This window comes from Danio rerio, chromosome 8 (assembly GCF_049306965.1).
Source record: "Danio rerio strain Tuebingen ecotype United States chromosome 8, GRCz12tu, whole genome shotgun sequence".
NCBI lineage: Eukaryota > Metazoa > Chordata > Actinopteri > Cypriniformes > Danionidae > Danio > Danio rerio.
In genome coordinates, this window is record NC_133183.1 from 9,915,218 (window position 1) to 9,936,191 (window position 20,974).

The following is a 20,974-nucleotide window of genomic DNA, read 5'->3' on the forward strand; positions in this document are numbered from 1 at the left end:
AACAGCTGATTTTGCTCACATTTTAAGATTATAAGTCTGACTGACATCAGTCTACAGAGATATCTTTCAGTATTTCTCTGTTCCAATCGGGATTTCACAATAATTAACCCTGAAAAAGCCAAAGCAAAGCAAACACTAACAGTTTACTATGGTATAGCACTACAACATACAAAAAAAAGAAAGGTCTATCTAGAATGTCACTTACCAGTTTAATAATGATTTGATCAGCTGTAGTTTGAAACGTTTGCTGAGAAAATGCTGTTTTTCTCCTCTAAAGACCTGTGCACACCGAGACGTTTTTTGCTAGCATATTCTGTCGTTTAACGCCTCGTGACTAAATAAAGGGTGTCAATGTGATCATGGACACCAACGCGTAAAACGCCAGGCGTAAACTTCATTTTAAAAAAAAAACCCTCATGCTTGTTTTTTCTCCACCAAACCTCAAACCTTCTCCACCAATCAGACTGGCACTTTTGACCACGTGCATGGAGCTGCTGAAGTTACAGTAAATAGCACTTGGAGGTGCTCAAGCGCAAAACTGTCAATGCGAGCGCACATTGAAGAAGATGCCCAGAGGCGATATGAACGTGAAGCTGCTTAATGCACTGCTGAACAATAATAATTTCTTCATTGCTAGAGCTGGAGCTGCTACTTGACCCATCCATAACAGCAAGCGTGTCAACTTTGTCATCTTCTTCTGTGTTACAGGCGGGTGTCAGAAGCTTAAAGTTGTATAGCGCCATCTAACGTCAAGAAGTGATTTTGCATACTCTTCTGCTCGACGACAGTGAAAATCGATTGGGTTTGAATCCGGAAAAACGCTAAAGATAAATGCACACGAAAAGTGACCCGGTGTGTACGATCCTTAAGGACTTATTTTGTGGTTTATCGCCATCTTGTGGTAGAAAGTCAGCCATCATTGCTCTGCTCAGTATGACTGACTGATGGCCAGCAACGTGCTGAATCTCCGAAATTATGAATATTTAAAATAGGCACTATCCTTATAAATAAACTGCATTGTTGTAATCTAAACAACTAAATCCTCATTTAAAAAGCCTCAAAAGTACATTATGTTGTCCATCAGCTGCAATATTTGTCAAACTGTAGTCCTCTGCTTGCCACTCGTGTGAGCGGCGTAATACACAAGGGTGAAGAGACTGTCAGCCAATCAGATTCGAGAACCAGACAGAACTGTTGTATATATATATATATATATATATATATATATATATATATATATATATATATAAATGCACTGTATATATGCACAATTGTCACATGGCAGGAAAAAGTAATTATGCGTTAAAAATAATGTCACATTGCAAAAGAAAAAAAAATATTCCACTCTTATAGTTTCAGGGTAAAATACCACCTCAACTTATTCCCCCCCCCCCAAAAAAGATTCCCCCAATAATCACATTTGTGGGATGGTGTGTAATTGTGCAGCGAGGCCCTGATTTGTACATGCCCGGGAAGAGTGGCGTTTTGAAACTGCGGTGTGTTACGTGACACCAATGCGCTCCAAAACTTGTAAAGTATGAACAACCGGGCCGAGATACAGAACATTATCCACCGCACTCAGCTGTTCTGCAGAGTGACAGAAACCTGAACCCTTTACAAGTCTCTCCGCATGCGCCCGGGCATCCCATTATGAGTCCTTGTCGACCTGACTGAACCGACATAAAATCCAGCTCCGTTTTCAACCAGACAGCAATACAGAGCTGGAATAATGGAAGAATTATCAACAAGGCTTCAACTAGGAAATGCTTTCCTCTCAATGCATTGCACAGACGAATCATCCTTAACACAGTGTAAGCTGATTGAGGGAAACACAATGATGGAAGCTCAATAATAAATCCAACAAATAGGGGAAAATAGACGGCATGAGGGTCTTTGGTGAAACTGTTTTCTAGATTATCAAACTGTATTGCATGACAAAAACATGTAAACCACAACTTAAAAGTGAAATGATTACTTGACATACAAGCATGCCGTCAATGTTCTGATGAAAACACAGATTATGGTTGATGGATCCATTGTGTTAGCATAGTACTAAATGTTCATCTTTGGATGGGAGGGCGGATGACACTAAAAACAAGGGATTCTTTTCTGGAAGACTAGAGCGACTTGGCTTCTCGTTGAATATGAAAAGCATTCATGACTCGTTCCTTCATAAACTGGCCTTCTTTTGACGTTACAATTGGGAAATATTGCAAATAAAACCGATTGGTTGCGGTCAAAGGATGACGTAGAAGCCATCCGATAACATTCGGCGTCTGATTGGTTGATTTACAGCTGATGGATTGACGCAATCGCATCACAGCAAATGGGAAGAACGTGTTTGCATTGTGCACAGGGAAGGGCGAGTGCATTATCAGAAACAAAGAAAACAAATACACAAAAATGGACGTCCTCTTTGTGTAAACGACTACAGTGACCCCCCTTCTAAACACATAATGCCACAGGACTCAGACGGAGAAATGAAAAACAGATATCCCTTCATCTTCACGACAGCGTCCTCCCCCGTTTATTTCTCTTCCGTCTTCCCCCGTCCCGAGTCGCCCCACGCGCCCTCAGAAGAGCAGACTCTGTCGCTGAGATATGCTGTTGACTGGAGAAAAAGACAAAAAAAAGAGGACGATTAGGCGATGCAAACAGACAGCGTTCAGTTGGCTACATGGTGCATGCAACATTGCGCATGGTTAAAGGGATAGTTCACCCAAAAAATGAACATTTACTCATTATTTACTCTCCCCTTAGGTGATTCCAAACCTTTCTGAGTTTCTTTCTTCTGTTTAACACAGAAGAAGAAATTTTGGAGAAAGCTAAAAACTTGTAACCATTGACTTCCAAACTAGAAAAACAAGTACTATGGAAGTCAATGAAGGTTTTAAGCTTATTTTTTTTTAAATAACAGTGTGGGGAAATAAGTATTGAACATGTCATGTATTTTTGAATTGCATCAGATTTTGGTAAAACCCAAACAATATTAACATAAAAATGAAACAAAACTGAAAAATCTTTATGCAAGTAAACTGAAATGTCTTTAATACCTTATATAAAATGCTTTTTGGTGATTGTAGTTTAAAAGACGCCTCTTGTATGGAGAGTGAAGTCACATGCATTGCTCAGCAGTTTCTCTTGAACTTCAGCAGAGTGTAAAAATATTGGTTTTGTGGGTCTCGTCTATCAAATCTGATCTTTATTTTGTATTTTCTATTGGATTCAGATCAGGTGATTGGCTGGGCCATTCTACAGCTTCATTTTCTTTCTCTGAAAGCATTTGAGAGATTCCTTGGCTGTGTTTTGGATCATTGTCTTGCTGAAATGTCCATCCTGGTTTCATCTTCATCATCCTGCTAATGTAGATGTTGGACTGAAGCTTCTAATTTTAAAATACACTGATGAAGAGCAGAGGGTTGCTGAAGAACTACTAAGAGATTCCAGCTGCGGTCTGGGCTTTCACAGCCTTTCTACACCTCCCTTTCTTTATGTGTTTAATACTTTTTCCCTGCGTCATTTCATTTTAATATGCATAATTTTATTTGTAATAATTAGTTTTTTTATTTGCACATACAGATTTCAGGCATGCGATCAGCTGGACAAAAAATAAGGAAGACGAGACAACACAACCCCCACATATGTATATGTGTGTCTAAATAATAAATAAATAAGAGAAATAATAATTCTAAAAAATAATAAATAATATTCTTTAAATAAATTTGTTATTGCCCACACAATTTAAGTTTCTTTTTTTTGTTTTATCAGTTTAAATGTTTAGCCTAAATAAATTATTTAGTCACCTAAATAATGTTAAATTGGTTTACAATTGTAACTTCATGACACACTGCCGCTAGATGGCGCAACTAACTCGGTTAATTCTTGTCCAATGAATATAATTTTTCAATAACTCTTTATTCCACGTGATAAATAACTACTTGTCAGTCAACAACTCAAACTGTAAAAAACATTAAGTCAAGTTGAATTGAGCAGCCTAATATGCTTTAACACTTCACCCTGAAAAATATATCATGCACTGCTAAAATGAGTTTATCACTTACACTTTCCCTTTCCTTCAGCGTAGTCCTTGCTTTTTAATAGGTTTAATTAATTCACAAATATATTTTTATACATTTCTATTATCATCTAAACAATTCCATGACAATTTCAGGTATAACATTTCAGGTGCTAGGCTGTATAACAAACAAAAGTGCATCATGGCTTTATTTATAATTGTACATAGAGTGCACATGGTCGTGAAATGCGAATGTGAGTGCGAAAGAACTGCACAGCCGCAGACGCATTTAAAGCGATTTCCTCATCTTGCATATTGGCAGCGGCTTCGTCATACGCGCATATTGTAGGACTACACAATATCATTATGCCTGAATGACGTCCGGAATGAAGCAGTTGACGCTCTTTCGTGTGCACAGATGAACAATGAACAGATCTTCTGCTTTGATGACGATGAACCTCACTGAGACATCCCCCCTCAAAAAGAAAAAAAAAAAAACCCTTCGGATTTAAACAAATTACAGGTGACACCCAATTGAGCTCAGAAAATACGCAAATGGGTATATATACGGAAGAATCACATCCCTGACATTCATTCATTCATTTTCTGCCGCTTTTCCAGGAGAGTCTTAGGAGAGAACCCCAGACTTCCCTCTCCCCAGACACTTCCTCCAGCTCCTCCGGGGGAATCAAGAGGCATTCCCAGGCCAGCCTGGAGAGAAAGTCCCTCCAGCGTGTTCTGGGTCTTCCCCGAGGCCTCCTCTCGGTGGGACAAGCCTGGAACACCTCCCTAGGTAGGCGTCTAGGAGGCATCCGAAACAGATGCGCAAGCCACCTCAACTTACCTCAACAGCGGCTATACTTCAAGCTCCTTCCGGGTGTCAGAGCTCCTCACCTTATCTATAAGAGTGCGCCCTGCCACCCTTTGAAGGAAACTCATTTCAGCCGCTTGTATCCGAGATCTTGTCCTTTCGATCATGACCCAAAGCTCATGACCATAGGTGAGAGTAAGAACGTAGATTGACCATTATATCAAAAGCTTTGCCTTTCGGCTCAGCACCTTCTTTAGCACAACAGATTGGTACATCAACCACATTACTGCTGCCGCTGCACCAATCCGCAGGTCAATCTCACGTTCCATCCTTCCCTCACTCGTGAACAAAACTCCAAGATACTTGAACTCCTCCACCTGGGGTAAGGACTTTCCTCCAATCTGGAGATAGCAAACCACCTTTTTCCGGTGGAGCACCATGGCCTCGGACTTAGAGGTGCTGATTCTCAATAATGGTACGGACATCTGCTGAAAATTTAATGTCTACAGCCCCTTTAGAAATATGTTTTCTGAGAAAAATGGTGACGTGTTCAATACTTTTTTCCCCAACAGTATCTCCTTTTTTAATAATAATTTTTTTAGGATTTTAGGATTAGGATAAGACAGCAAAGATTACAAACAAGAAAGCATTGTGAATAAAGAGAGAGAAAGGATCAGCAAAGGACCTCAAGCCGGGAATGGTCATCATGGATCAGGTCATCATGAGCATCTCAACTGGCTATTGGGGCCAGCTTAAAATATCTTCTTTCGTGTTTATCATAAGAAAGTAAGTCAAACAGGTTTGGAACAAGTGCAAAAGGTGAGTAAATAATGACAACATTTTATTTATTCTGTAAACTATCCCTTTAAAACAAAATTCACAATCACTCGTAAGGGCCGTCAGAGGGTATACAGGGTCACAATAGGGACAGAAAGAGAGAGAGAAAAGCAGCGCTCACTTCATTTAGAGAACTGGGCATGAGAGTAGATAATGCTTTACCAAACCCAAACACACATCAACGTGCACCCAAACACACAGCCACCCAAACATGCTCAGTTAAAGCTCTAGAGAAGCCTGGGCTGTTTTCTTGTTTAGTGAGGGAAGACGGGTGTTCGCTCAGCAGGCTAGAGTTTATTCCAGACTTTATTTACACTTGGGCTTCATGTAATAGTCTGGAATTTGATTTGACGCCAACCCATCGCTAATTCAATGAAAAAACACACTGCAGAAAAGTGCACTTTATGCCTCAGATTTATGTCTCCCTACACTTTTACTGTTAGCAAACACAGTAGACAGACTGAAGTCTATTTCATAAATTACGAAAGAATGAATAAACTCATAATCTAATATTGCACTGTGAATGTTATGATCAAGTGAGCCTGTATTCTAACATTTGATTATTATGAGTTTTTACAATTTAAACAGCTGTCTTATACTTTAAAATGCAAGTTTTGATAAAAGTTGATATACATTTTAGATCTTTATATTTTTGGTATAAAGTTGAATTTTTAACAGGCATTACTCCACTCTTCTGTGTCGATCGATTCTTCTGAAATCTTTTATGCTGAGGTATATACAGAGCGCAACAGTTGATTCTGAAATTAAAAACTATTCATTTTCTCAATATGGAATTTTTTTAACCATAATTCATTTTACTGTTATGGTTAAGATTTTTTTTTGTTATCTGTTATGAGCTCCGAGGTCATTAATTGCCTGTACACTACCTGACAAAAGTCTTGTCATGGATTCTTGTTGTAAGCGCAACAAATAATATCTTGACTTCTAGTTGATAATTTGGAAAAGTGGCAGAAGGTAGATTTTTCTGATGAATCATCTGTTGAACTGCATCCCAATTGTCACAAATACTGAAACCCGCATGGACCCAAGATTCTAATACAAATCAGTCAAGTTTGATGAATCATGGTTTGGGGTTACAATCAGTACGGGGGCACGCAAGAGATCTGCAGAGTGGATGGCAACATCAACAACCTGAGGTATCAAGACCTTTGTAAAAGCGCTGCTCCTCATACTTAAGCCTCCATATCAAAGTTCCTGAAAGCAAAGAAGGTCAAGGTGTTCAAGGATTGGCCAGCCCAGTCATCAGATATGAACTTTATTGAACATGTCTGGGGTAAGATGAAATAGGCGGCATTGAAGATGAATCCAAAGAATCTTGATGAACTCTTGGACTCCTGCAAGAACGCGTTCTTTGCCATTCCAGATGACTTTATTAATAAGTGATTTGAGTCATTGGATGCAGTCCTCCAAGCTCATGGGAGTCATGCGCAATATTAATTCTTTTCCCACTGCACCATGACTTTAAATTCTATACTGTACATTATTTCTGTTCTGTTTTGTCTAAGCAAAGTCAGACCTTACTGTCCTAATTAAATATTAAAAAATCAAAGTAGATCATATTTGATTCTGGTAAAATAAGCATAATCTAGAGGCCTTTTACACACGCCACTTCTGATACCAAATGATCAACTAGACGTCTAGAAGATTTCCTGTTCCTAAAACTTGGATAGGCGACAAGATTTTTGTCAGGCAGTGTATATGCATGTTAAGGTTAATTTTAAAATAATTGTTTAACACCACAATTTGTGCAGAAAAACTACATAATCCATGATGCTATACACGGAAAAAAACACCAATCAGAAAGTTGCAGTGAGCAAAGCGTGCCAAATGCAGTTTTATATAATGCAGGTTCCCTATGCTCTATGCATATTTTGAAAGACACTTGAAATCCATTGCTTCTATGTATGCATGGGCCGATATAAGATTTTGATGGTGTGACAATCTTGGATAAAAACATCATGGTTTCACAGTATTGTGATTACTGCTGAAAAATATGTTATTTTAAAATGTCTGGATAAAAAAAAAAAAAAAAAAATTCCTATTGAACACAATGTATTTTATTTTAAGAAAGATTTATTTTGATGTAAAGGGTCCTTTTCTGCTGGAGATGCCCTAAAAAACTAAATAAAATAGTAAAAAAAAGCTTAAATATATTGTAGAAATGGTTAAAAATAGCATTTTAGCTTTTAAAAGCTTTAAAACCCTGACTTTTCCAAACAACGGTAAACATTGAAACTGAATGTTCCATGTAAACACTTTTGGTTTCTGTCATTTGCAATGCTTCATAGGAATATAGTTCTTTTCCTAATTAAAGTCTTGTTCCTCTCTTTGTACACAGTGTTTAAACTGTGAATTACAGCAAAGAAAATACAATGTTGTCACATTGTATACATGGTTGGTTTAGTTCATTAACGGGCTTTTTAAAAATATCTATGGGGAAAATACTTCCAGAACCAGAGCTGTGAAAATGTAGTCAAGCACTAATGCACTCTAATATTAGAAATAAAGTTAATTTTAAAGTAAATTTTAGAAACAGTGATGCATTTTATTTCTCCAGGAGCAATTTAACTATTTATTTGAATGTATTTGTAGAACATTATAAATGCTGTATGTTGTATTTCCACTCGTTCAGTCTAAATATGCCAGCCTTTGGAGTTTCGTTTCATTTCATCAGTGATTTAACTGAACCAAGAGCTCATGGATTAACATTCATATTTAGCAGCGACTTTAAAGCTCTGAATAAGCGTTGAATAATTATAAGCTCTGGCTGGGCGGCTTCATCAATTCGTGAGCTGAATATATTATAGGGCCTGAGTGAAAGATGAGTTTTTTTCATATTAAATAAATCACAGGAGAACCTGTCTATGAACGCTTAATGAGGATGAATGTCTCAAAGGTTTCTCAGCTGAATAATTTCAACACATGAATTGCCAATTTTCTTGGGTGTAAAAGACGTTTCAGTTTATCTTACATACAACAATCAATGGGGGGAAAATCCATCATTTTGCAAATGTTTTAATCATTTGCTGAAAACCAACATGGCAACCCTGGATTTGACATGCACAAATGGGATAGTCTGTGTACATTTGAATTATGATAAGCTTATCATATTACACACAGAAAAGGAAAAGGGTGACAAATGAGAGGGGTTGATTATAGCAAGTTAACGCATAACCATTCAAACAACTGTGAGAATGATATTGATCAGTGTTTCCCAACCTTGTTCCATAATGCACACCAACAGTACATATTTTGAATGTCTTTTTTAATCTGACACATTCCTTTCAGAATTTGGAGTCTCTCCTAATATCCTGTTGAGTTGATTCAGGTGTGTTCGATTAGAAAGAGATTGAAAATGTGTAGTGTTGGTGTGCCTTCAGGAACAGGGTTGGGGATCACTGCTCTTAATTAAGGCAAAAACACTAACGTTAATGTTCATGTGATTGTCAATGTATTAATGTGACCTGTTTAGTTCCTATATTTCCTTATTCAGTTTATTAAAGTCCACATGAACTAGAAGTTACTGAGACTTATTACGGTATGTTAATGTGCTTCCAACAGAAATGAATATTGAGTAGGGGCGGGGATTTCTTTTGCATATCATTCCCTTGTAACTAAAATAAAAGTAAAAGGGACGTGTTTAAGAATATTAAAGATTACCATTTTTTAAGTGTATTACTATACATAGTTTAATTGTTCAATGTACACTAGCAAAAAAAAACATTGCAAATTTTAATTTCACACAGAATTAACCCTTGCGTGCCGTTGCGGATGTTTTCATGCACTCTGGAGTAACATTAAGTCTTAACTTAACACTTTCTCTGTGTTTCAGCAAATGGAATGATTTTTGGTGATAAATCTTATTTTGACACATATTTTGAGAAATTCTTTGAAAATATTCAAAATCTCAAAACACTCTTGGCAAATTGACTACCCTTTTGTTATGTTTGGGGCTGTTATTGCCCCATTGACATCTATTATAATCACATTTTTTTGATTGCAAAGCCATTGCACCACATCATTATGTATGATTGTTGCTGGTTTTTCCTGTTGGAAAGATGTAACATTTTAAATATATGTAGTGTTGATCATCAGTTGCAGCGCAAAGATGCTTAGTTTCTGGCTTTTATATAGAGTTAAATGGAGTAGAAAGTGTGAGTGTGTGTAAAATAAGCAAAATAGACACCTCAGCTCTCAGAACCTAGTAAACATAGTAAGTGTATTTATGCACACACACTATTTACCACATTCATTGTGTTCAAGCGGGCGCAGCCATTTAAATCATTTTGCCTCCAGACTTCCAGTTTCCTTCACTTCCATTCATTTTTAGACATTAAAAACAGCTAGTTTGCTGCTTTATTATGCAAACTGATATATTCTGTGTTGTCTGTTTAACCATGCAAAGACTTACAAGTAGTACAAGTAGAACGAGCAGTTCGATCAGTTTCTGCGGTTTATTATTCCTAGTCATTTCTCCCATAGGCAACTAAATCGGAAGTTCTAAAACCATCGCAAAAACGAGCACACTTCCACGTTGAAGAATAAGGTCAATAATTTGCTGTTATACTCCATAAACTTCTATATAAAGGCCTAAAACTTTTTTTGCAGAAGCCCATCTAAAGGGTTAATGCCGCCAACAGATGATCAAAAGAAAAATGACAAATTTGACCTCTTCCCAACAGGGAAAACCATCAACAATCAAGAATGCATGACTTAGAAGGATATTCTGGAGTCAGACATACCATGTTGTCCTAAGCTTTTTTCTTTTTAAATGATGACTCCTCCTTTGACTTGTCTTTACTTCAGAAAAAAATATTATTCTCTGCTTCCACAACCTCCACACTGCCTGAGCTGGAAAGACTGGATGTAAATCTTCTTAGACATTGTAAATATGGAATTGTCTGTGGCAAGGATGAATGACGCTTCTATAAAAACTATTACCTCATGGACATGTGCTATAACCAAGATAAAAGAAATGTTACTGTGATCTTTTATTATTTTTTTTTATTTAACCCATCTGTGAAAGTCCAATGTATCTAATTTTGTTAAAAGTGTTCCTGTAAGAAGTTTAATGCAGAGCCAAATGTAATTAAATTTAGTTTTTTATTTACTCTAGGGTTTTTTTATTTGGCTCCGATTTATTTCATTTTATTTCTTAATTAATTAACATTTTTCACCCGGTATGGGTGGGTTTATATTACCCGGTAGCTAGCTCTCTTCAACTCTCACATGGTCGCCCACTGAAGCTAAGCAGGGCTGTGACTGGTCAGTATCTGGATGGGTGACCAAATGAGAGAGCTAGATTGTTGCCGGAAGTGGTGTTAGTGCCAGCAGGGGGCACTCAACCTGCGGTCTGTGTGGGTCCTAACGCCCCAGTATAGTGAAGGAAACTCTATACTGCTCAGTGAGTGCCATCTTTTGGATAAGATGTTAAACCAAAGTCCTGACTCTCTGTTCATCGAAAAAGAGTAGGGGTTTAACCCAGCATCCTGGCCAAATTTTCCCACTGGCCTCTGTCCATCATGGTACCATCCCGATATGATAATTGGCTACATCACTCTGTCTCCTCTCCACCAATCAGCTGGTGTGTGGTCTGGCGCAATATGGCTGCGTTACGTCATCCAGGTGGATGCTGCACACTGGTGGTGGATGAGGAGATTCCCCCAATGTGTAAAGCACTTTGAGTGTAGAGAAAAGCGCTATATAAATGTAAGTAATTATTAATAATATTATGAATTATTATTAATTGAAATTGCAGTCTTGTCTATAACAATGTATGTGACATTATTTCCACCTGTTTAATAAAAATGTTATCCCAAAAAGAATGCATGATTATGGTGTTGTGGCTTTGCAATCAAAAAAATGTCATTATAATGGGGCAAAAACAGCCACCAGCATAACGAAAGAGTATTCAATTTGAACAATACACAAGAGTTAAATGCATGCATCAGAAGAAAAAGCTGTATTTCTCTAATTTTTAGGCTGTGCATGTCCATGACATCTTAAAGTCTACCAACAAACTCAGAGATTTAGTCTTTTTGAGATATCTGAGGAGTGATTCAGACGTGGTTATGCAATTCCTGTGGGGCACAACTGGACAGTAAGTACAGATGAACAGGAGACTCGAGGGAAGAAATGCGGTTTTGTTGTTTTGTGGCCTCCTGCATTAAGAGGAGGGCGACAAATATGTACCTAAGGTGTGCCGGAACCTTAGACATCTTTGCAAAAGCTCTGGAGTGCAGTGAAGTGGCGGTGTTAACAAAAAAATAAATAAATAAAAAAACACATACATCAACGCACATACAAAAAGCCAAGGAAGAGAAGAGAGAGAGAGAGCATGTAGAAAACACAACGTTAGCACTGAATGACTTGCATAATACATGGAGCTTAACAAGAACTTCCTTTTGCGAACGTTTAATGTGACATCAATCAAACGGACTAAAAATATTTGAAGTTAAACTTTATATAACTTAAAAAACCGGATTAACTTTTGAAAATATTTGAAATATATTTATTAGGGCTGCATAATATATCTTTTCAGCATCGATATCAAATGTTTGCATCTTCAATAGTCACATCGCAGGATCTGCAATGTCGAATTGAGCTCATAGTTGACCAAAAGTCACAGTTGAAAACTCTCATGATTTGTGGAGCATTGCAAAGTTTAATTGTAAAGTTACTGAATGTTTGTCATCTGCAAGTGCTTTTAAGGGCTTGTGACTGTGTGAACATTTCAAGCCATGTAAATAATTCAGGCGCAACAAATTATATTGTTTGTAACTGTAAAAAAGATTAATTGCAATTTTGTTATAGTTGCCGTTTGATTATTTAATTTGTGTATCTGAATATTGCTTTCACTTGCACTTTTGCTTTACTGTATTAATCAACACTTGTGATTGATTAATTATATTTTATGCAGATGCTCTCCTCCACAAAATCATTACAGTCCATCGAAAAGTTTACATTTTTATTTTTAATTTTCCAAATAGAGCTATTCCAGTCATTTGGTAAAACTGTACTATTGCAATATGGGGAAAAAGGGGAAAAAAGTATTGCAATGTCAGTTTTTTCCAATATCATGCAGCCCTGATATCTTTTACAGTAGATTAAATACTTTAGAAATGTTTAACTCAAGGATTTTCTTTTAAATCTCGAAAGCAAGTTAATTCAAAGAATGGGATATTTAAACAAAATAACATTTCATATACAAAAACTACACTATAAATTCTTGGATTAATGATGCAGGAGTTAGAGATCTATTTCCTGCAGAACTGTATTCAGATATCACACAAAAACGTGGTTGGTCACTTTACAGTTGTTCCCTGTCAAAATAGAGGCTTCCCAAGCAGATTAAGATTTTCAAAAGACTAAATAAATTCTGTCTGTCAGAGAGTAATGGCGGTTGACATGCCATTCACAGAGTTTCACAAACGCACTGTGCGTGAGCTGACAGATGAAGCTCAAAACCATCATCATAAATCATCATTAATCTGCAATGAGCTTTTACCTGATTCTGACAAAGAGTTCGTCCTCATTCCTGGCTCCTTCTCCAGCTGAATTTCTTGAAGTGCAAATATTGATGTAGCTGGCGTGGGAGAAATACAGCAGTTACATTAACACACTGATCTCAAACAAGTTCTAAAATCAAAAATAAATAAAATATGATCTTTTTTATGAAACATAAGTTGTTGATGATGTTTTTATAGCATATTTGTTATAGTTATATACAGCTGAAGACAAAATGATAAACCCTCTTGTGATTTTTTTCTTTCTTTTTAAAAGTATTTTTCAAGTGAGGTTTAACAGAGCAAGGAATTTTTCACAGTATTTCCTATAATAATTTTTCTTCTGGAGAAAGTCTGATTTGTTTTAGTTTGGGAAGAATAAAAGCAATTTTAAGGTCAATATTATTAGCCCCTTAAGCAATATTTTTTTCTACTTTTCTACAGAACAAACCGTTGTTATACAATGACTTGCCTAATTACCCTAACTTGCCTAATTAACCTAGTTTAAAGTTAAGGTTTGAATAGGAATAGTATTGTCAAAAATACCTAGTAAAAGATGTGCTGTCATCATGGCAAAGATGAAATAAATTAGTTATTGAAAATGAGTTATTAAAACTATTATGTTTAGAAATGTGCTAAAAAAATCTGCTCTCCGTTAAACAGAAACTGGGAAAATATATATAAGGGGGCTAATAATTTGAATTTAATAATTGAATTTAATAAATAAAATGTACTTCAATAATTTGATGCATGTTTAGTTTATTTTATTTTGTTAGTTTTATATTTAAATGGGACTCAAAAGGAATTTAAAATTGCTGATTAACATTTGATTGAATAATTCCCTTAACAATTCAATAATGGATTTGTGGTGCAAAAAAAGTGGTTGAATTTCAGATTTGTTTACTCCAGAATTCTATTCAAATGTCACATATTTACTATCTGGTTCTAGAATCTGATTGGCTGATAGCAATGCGATATTCTGCGATAACAGCACTCGTACAGCCTCCTCACCCTTCTGTATTACTTCGCCCACATAGAGAGACAGCAGATCAATAAACTCATAACAAATATTGCAGCTGTTGGACAACAATGCACTTTTGAGGTGTTTTTTAGGTGAGAATTTAGTTGTTTAGATTGCAACTATGCAGTTTATTTATAAGGACAGTGTCTATTTTAAATATTTATATTTCGGAGATACAGCGTCATCCTCAAGATGGCGACAGTGACAGCATAATAAGCTCTTAGAGGAGAAAAAACCTCGTAACTTCAAACTACAGCTAATCAAATCATTATAAAACTGGTATGGGACTTTCTAAGACAATCTCTCCCTCTTATATGTTGTAGTGCTGTATTTATACCATGGTAATTGTAGTGTGTTGAGTGTGAAATGGGACTCACAAATTAGGAATGTATGTATTTTGTGTTGGACACTCTTTGTATAAGCCTAAATTACTTTTTGGTTGGCCATCGGTTTATAATGAGTCTCTTGTTTTCGTTACTGCAGACTAGTTCAGTAAACAAAGAAAGAAGAAATGCCCACGTGTTTAGCATTTTACTTATTCCTTTAACTGTTTATTGTGATCTCCTAAATGCAACACAAAATACTGGGAAATCTCTGTAGACTGATGGCATTTCATGTCGTTCAGCCTTATAATCTTAAAATGTGAGCAAAATCAACTGTTGTCTTCACTTTAGACCAGGGGTTCTCAACTGGTTTGGCCATGGGACCCACATTTTTACATGGTCATCAAGCCGCGACCCAAATTTTTAGGAACTATAATACAATTTTAGGAATTATAATTAATTTGTATTTATTTGTTAACATAAACAAGTAGTGACAGATACATCATAAGAAATTTACCAAGACTTACAAATAAACACTATTTTATTGCTGTCATTTAACAAAATGGATCAAATTATAGAAATATTATAAAGTAAAAATGACAAATACTGTTAATAATAAACTGTTAATAAAACATGTTGTCTGGTTTCTAAATGTTGTTTTAATTTAGAAGGTTTCATTCCCTTATGAGAGCACCTCACTACATATGACACTGAGGCTTTAAGTCTTTTTTGTCGTCAATATATATATATATCCATACTTTACATATTCAGGGTTGAACTTGCGCTTCCACATATTTGTTGCAATAACTAAATGAAATTTCACAGATCAAAAGGTAGGGTTGTCGCGCAAGCATTTCAAAATAAAAGTCCGGTATAAGCAAAAAAAGTTTAAAAAATGTAACTTTTGTTGTTTTTATTTTTTACCACACACTCCACGACCCACTGAAAATGCTCTGGCGACCCACTTTTGGGTTGCAACCCACCCGTTAAGAAACTGCTTTAGACATTACGCTAGAGAATCATTCAAATGCTAGCTCTAAAGTGATGTTTGTGAAGTAGCAATGGTTTCTTCTGCTCTGACATCAGCTGCAGATCTGAGGGAATGGCAGAAGTAGTTACTCTTACAAAAGATAAACGCTCTATGTTTGATTTTCTTTTTTTATATCCACGATTATGCCGTTGAACTGTTGTATAAACGAAATATCACACGAGTAGCAGTGCGATAAAGCTATATATCGTAACTAATGGGATACTAAGGCACTCAGCTTGTAGCCTCGAGGCAATGCACATCTCCTACCAGTGCCGATATACAGCCATATCGCACTGCTATTCGTGTAATATTACTCATACAGTATATCAAATATTAATATAGCTGGTAGGGAGAAATTCAATAGTTAAATTAGCATGCTGAACTGAAGCATGAGCTAAGATATAACATTCAATTCAATTTAATTCAATTTAATTTAATTTAATTCAGCTTGATTTGTATAGCGCTTTTACAATGTAGATTGTGTCAAAGCAGCTTCACATAAATGGTCATAGTAACTGGATCAGGGTAGTTCAGTTTTTAATGTTTAAGTTCAGTTCAGTTTAGCTCAGTTCAGTGTGGTTTAAAATCATTACTGAGAGTCCAAACACTGAAGAGCAAATTCATCGATGCGTGGCTCTACAGATCCTGAACCATGCAAGCCAGTGGCGGCAGCGACATTAATTAAGGATCACATTTTCTGTGCAAACTTACTTCACCTGACTTGATTTAAGTGCAAACACAAAACAGCTCTGGCTCAGTGGAATTGAATGTCTTTAAAAAGTAAAGCGTGAGCATGTGTGAGACTTTCTGTCTGGCACTTTGATACTTCTATCTGTTGGTGTGAGGTTTGTGCGAGTGCGCATGCATCTGCTATCTGGCACCATCATAAATCTCACTGTTAGGAGGTGTGTATGTGTGTGTGTTTGTGAACTCACTGTCTGGCAGTGTGAGAAGTCTCTCTCCCAGGCAGTGGAAGTATGGGTGTCTCATGGCTTCCTCTGCTGCGATCCGTTTCTTCCCCTCAAACTGAAACACATTGTCCAGTGTTAGTAAAGCGCACATGCGAAACACTCAAGTAACCCAAAAGTAACCTTAGTAACTAAAAAGCGGACACACTGATAATACAGCGGGGAAAGTAATGAACGCGTTACCATTTTTCTTAGAAAGCATAAATCTTAAGGTGCCGTTGACTTGAGACTTTCACCAGATGTTGGTAACAACCAAAGAAATCAACATATACAAAGAAAACAATCTAATTAGTTGCAAATGAAGTTATATGTAATAACATGAAATGACCACAGAGAAAATGTATTGAACAGATGAAGGGAGGTGTAAGAAAGGCAGTGAAAGCTCAGACAGCAGTTGAAATCTCTCAGTAGTTCTTCAGCAACCTTCTGCCCTTTGTAGTGTAAATAAATATCAGCTGCTTCAGTCCAACATCTACATTAGCAGGATGATGAAGATGAAACCAGGGTGGACATTTTAGTAAGACAATGATCCAAAACACAGCCAAGGAAACTCTCAATGCTTTCAAAGAAAGACAATCAAGCTGTGGAATGGCCCAGCCAATCACCTGATCTGAATCCAATAGAAAATACAACATAAAGGTCAGATTTGATAGACGAGACCCACAGAACCAATCAAGATTTTTACACTCTGTTAAAGTCAGTGAAAAACTCACGCCTGAGCTATGCATGTGACTTCATTCTCCATATGAGAGGCGTCTTTAAGCTGCCATCACTAAAAAAGCCTTTTATTTAAAGTGTTACACAAATTTCAGTAGTTCAGCATTTTCTCCTAGTGACATTCCACTGTTATTACACAAAATATGTGTAATTCTGTATTTTTTGTTTGTTTTGTTTGATTTTTATGTTTGCATTGTTTGGGTTTTTACCAAAATCCATGTCAACAGCTCCTTCAATTCCCTGTCAACAGTTCCTTTAGAAATATAATTCCCAGGGAAATGCATGACGTGTTTAATACTTATTTCCCCTGCTGTATGTACTGGTTTTTAAATGTTTGAGGTCAGTAAGTTAATTTTTTTTGCAAATTAACTGTATTCAGCAATGGCCTACAGTATTTTTCAGTCACTGCTAAACTTCCGGAGAAAAGTTTACTTTTCAATATCATACGGTTCCTTTTACAGCATCAATAATGTCATTTGGTTATAGTTAAATCAGTTAAATAGGCTTAAGCATTTATTTTGCTGCTTAAGATTAAAAAGCAGACAAACGGGATTTTAATAGCAAGCGCCATCAGGAGCAGCAGGTGAACGCAGAAACTCCATTGAAAATACTGGGTTAAAATAAATTTTCCGTAATTTGCAAAGCACAATGAAATTTAATGCAATGCTTCTTATCCAATCTGAGACGTTATATCGTATATCAATCAAGCAGTGTAGATCATTGATTTAAAAAAAAAAAAAAAGCATACAGAGTTCATACACTTTTTCAATTTATATATTCATGACCTAATGTTTATATGTAATGTCTATGTGCACGTGGTAAATAATAAGAAAGAAATGCACGTTCAAATTTAGCATACAAAAAATATATGACAATCTACATAGTTTATATTTATTTTTATATCCATAAAATTTATCTAGTTAATGCTTACAGGGCACTAATAATGTGAGAGTATGCAATTTGCCAACTAACAGATGAAATTGAGAGTGTTTTTTACCCCACGCAGAGAAAGCCACGTGAAGAGACGGCTGGTGTTTTCATGTTAAACATTTACTTAAATATAGTCAAGTACACATATTTATATGACTGCTCTAAAATATTCTGCCTTTATTTGTTTTTCCTAAACATTTTCAGGCCTGGAAAATGCCTTGTCAAAATTCCATGACTTTTCCAGAAAACATATGAACCCTGCAGATATTAAAAGCGGTGATTTTATAATGGCATGACCGTTCACTGGAAGCATTTGGGTAGGCTTATTGACAATTAAAAGTCCCTGCGCATATAGCCCATTGAACAAAAAGTGACAGTATAGACAATTAGGTTACAAAAGATATATTTTTCAAATGATTTTGAAGTGTACATTTACCAAAGAAGCATGAAATTAATTAATTTTTATCATATAAAACTAAATAATTTGTAAAGGCAGAATGATAATAAAAATACGCTTCTGTGTGTGTATGTGTGTGTGTGCATTAGAATTAGCATTTAAATGCATTAGTGAGTTTTCCAGCATAGACTAATTGGAATAAATGGTCAGCCATTTTTTGCAAAAGTAAAATACTTTGTTCAGCATACACTTTGTAGCACATTTATGATTATGAATCCACTAGAGGGCGCAGTCTATATTTTTTTGCTAATCTAAAATCTGTTAGCATAAAAGATCCTCCTTATACATACTTCTTGTACTTCTGTTGTACAGATAACCCAGCGGTACAAAAGTTGTTGGTGTCATACTTCAGCTATAGTGTTCATTTTGTTTTATAAGTGAGAAACAGCAAGTATTAAATGCTTATAATGTTCTAAAAGCAAAATGTGCCTTGGTTTTAAAACACACCAAGCCTTTAAAATGAACAAAGGGCTACCATTTTTAACACTAACAGACACACAAGAAAAAAAGTTTTATTACTGGGGGACTTTAAAGAAGCATTATTCATTATTCAGGTAGCAGAATCAGCTATTGTTATGTTAAAGTAAGGTTATGATGTGTGATAATTTAAGCAGAGAATATTTGCATACGTTAAAAGTATACAATACTCCTATCCAAGCTTAATGAGGCAATCCTATTGTGAGGAAGCCATCTGCAGACATGATTTCCAGAAAAGTGGCTTTGGCTCAAACACAGACATCCCGACCAGCCTGATATAGAAACATTGGCTCCGACAGTGGGCTGTGTTTGAGATCTTCACCTTTAACATTTTCTATTTATGTAACACCTAAATAATTACCTGCAGCAGTTTTGACAGAAGTTCAACTCCATCATTGTCCAGCCTGAAACAGAGAAATCACAATAAATAACCTCCAGCATTGGGTTAGATACAACAGAGAAGAGTTGCCAAGTCTGCTTACAATACACAACTTTGGGCTTCTGTTTGTTTAAAGTTGCATTTAAAAAACCCTGTGTCCACACAACAGTATGATCGGCTCCTAAGTGACCGATGTGATCGGACCCTAAGATGAATACTAGTAACTTGCAAAATAACTAGCAAAATATTGTGTACTGTCATAACTGCAAAGACAAAACAAATTAGCTATTAAAACTAGAGATGCAACGATTCACCATGAGCTGGTTAAAAATCGATTCACACCGCTACAAATGTTGAATGGATCTCAATACATGTTTTGAACAGAGGGGGCGCTGTGTTTGCAGGCGCAAACTTGCTTTACCTGCACATCAGCGATGAGCAAGAGGTGGGGCGGCAGAGTATAATGACAGCAGTGAGGTGCGCCAGACAAAACACTGTGTGCAAATATTGCAAAAACACTTTTACTTACACCAACTGAACAACGAATATGATGCAGCACAGTGAAAAACGTTCGAGGTTACAGAAGTAACCCTTCGTTCCCCGAGGAGGGGAACGGAAGTGCCATGAATGGGAGGATTCGGATCAGAAGCCGCTTATCTGGAGAGTATTGAACGGGCCAATGAATGAAATTAATTGGCAGCGTAAGCTTGCGCAGGTGTGCGACATCTGCAATTATCTCAGCATATAAGCACACCTGAAGCCAGCAGACGCCATCCTTTTAAGCTGAAGAGACTTTCAAACAGCTAAGGGACAGTCATTATGTCGACGGAATATGGCACTTCCGTTCCCCTCCTCGGGGAACGAAGGGTTACTTCTGTAACCTCGAACGTTCCCCTTCGGTTGGGGAACTTCAGTGCCATGAATGGGAGAATATGGAAAGCGCCATAATGACTGCACCTTACCAACACCCCCGATGAGGAGATAGTCAAGCAAGCGTGACGCACCCACATCATGGGGGGCGCGGTCCTCCAACGTGTCCCTGGCCCTAATTTATCCTACTTCAACAGAAGTTTTACGGATTAGATATATTTTTTGGGAAGTCGTGAGCATCTAGATAATTCTAGGAAATACGACAGTACGTTGGGAAGCGTGCAATCCCGATAGGGAGGACGCTGCGGAGGCCATCCGTTACCCAAGGGGGGGATAGATGGCAGAATTTACCTATGGACTAGCCCTAAAAAGGGGGAGTACGCATAGCAAAGAGTGGTTAGCGGAGAGGGAAGACACGGGTCCGCCCAGGGGGGGGACTTAACCGTGGCGGAATAAGCATATGGGATCGCCTAGTGGGGATCACGCATAGCAGGCACCTATACCCAAAACGCGGGCTGACCAGCGGGCAGACCTACAATGTAGTGGGCCAGCAAGTGACTCCTCCGCTGAGTCAGTGCTGGGGGCCACGGAGGAATCTGCAGGGCTCACCTGA

At 37.0% G+C, this 20,974-nt stretch overlaps 1 protein-coding gene across 5 annotated transcripts in view; it reads right to left on the bottom strand.

Annotated features, from left to right (window-relative positions):
• Window positions 1–1,905: 1,905 nt before the first annotated feature.
• cdk16 (cyclin dependent kinase 16) overlaps window positions 1,906–20,974 on the bottom strand; it is an 84,090-nt gene continuing 65,021 nt past the window's right edge. For 2 of the 5 annotated variants that reach the window (XM_021478369.3, XM_021478368.3), the window contains 5 exons: window positions 19,474–19,516; window positions 16,499–16,589; window positions 13,192–13,269; window positions 11,877–11,915; window positions 1,906–2,611 (listed from right to left, as the gene is read on the bottom strand). In XM_021478369.3, the coding sequence (XP_021334044.1) occupies window positions 2,574–2,611; window positions 11,877–11,915; window positions 13,192–13,269; window positions 16,499–16,589; window positions 19,474–19,516 (289 nt within the window). In that variant the 3' untranslated portion in view covers window positions 1,906–2,573. Of the gene's footprint in view, window positions 2,612–11,876; window positions 11,916–13,191; window positions 13,270–15,694; window positions 15,762–15,877; window positions 16,590–19,473; window positions 19,517–20,974 lie in introns of those variants that run through there. The other 3 variants (XM_068223099.2, XM_001335539.9, XR_012384089.1) reach the window with 2 other exon arrangements.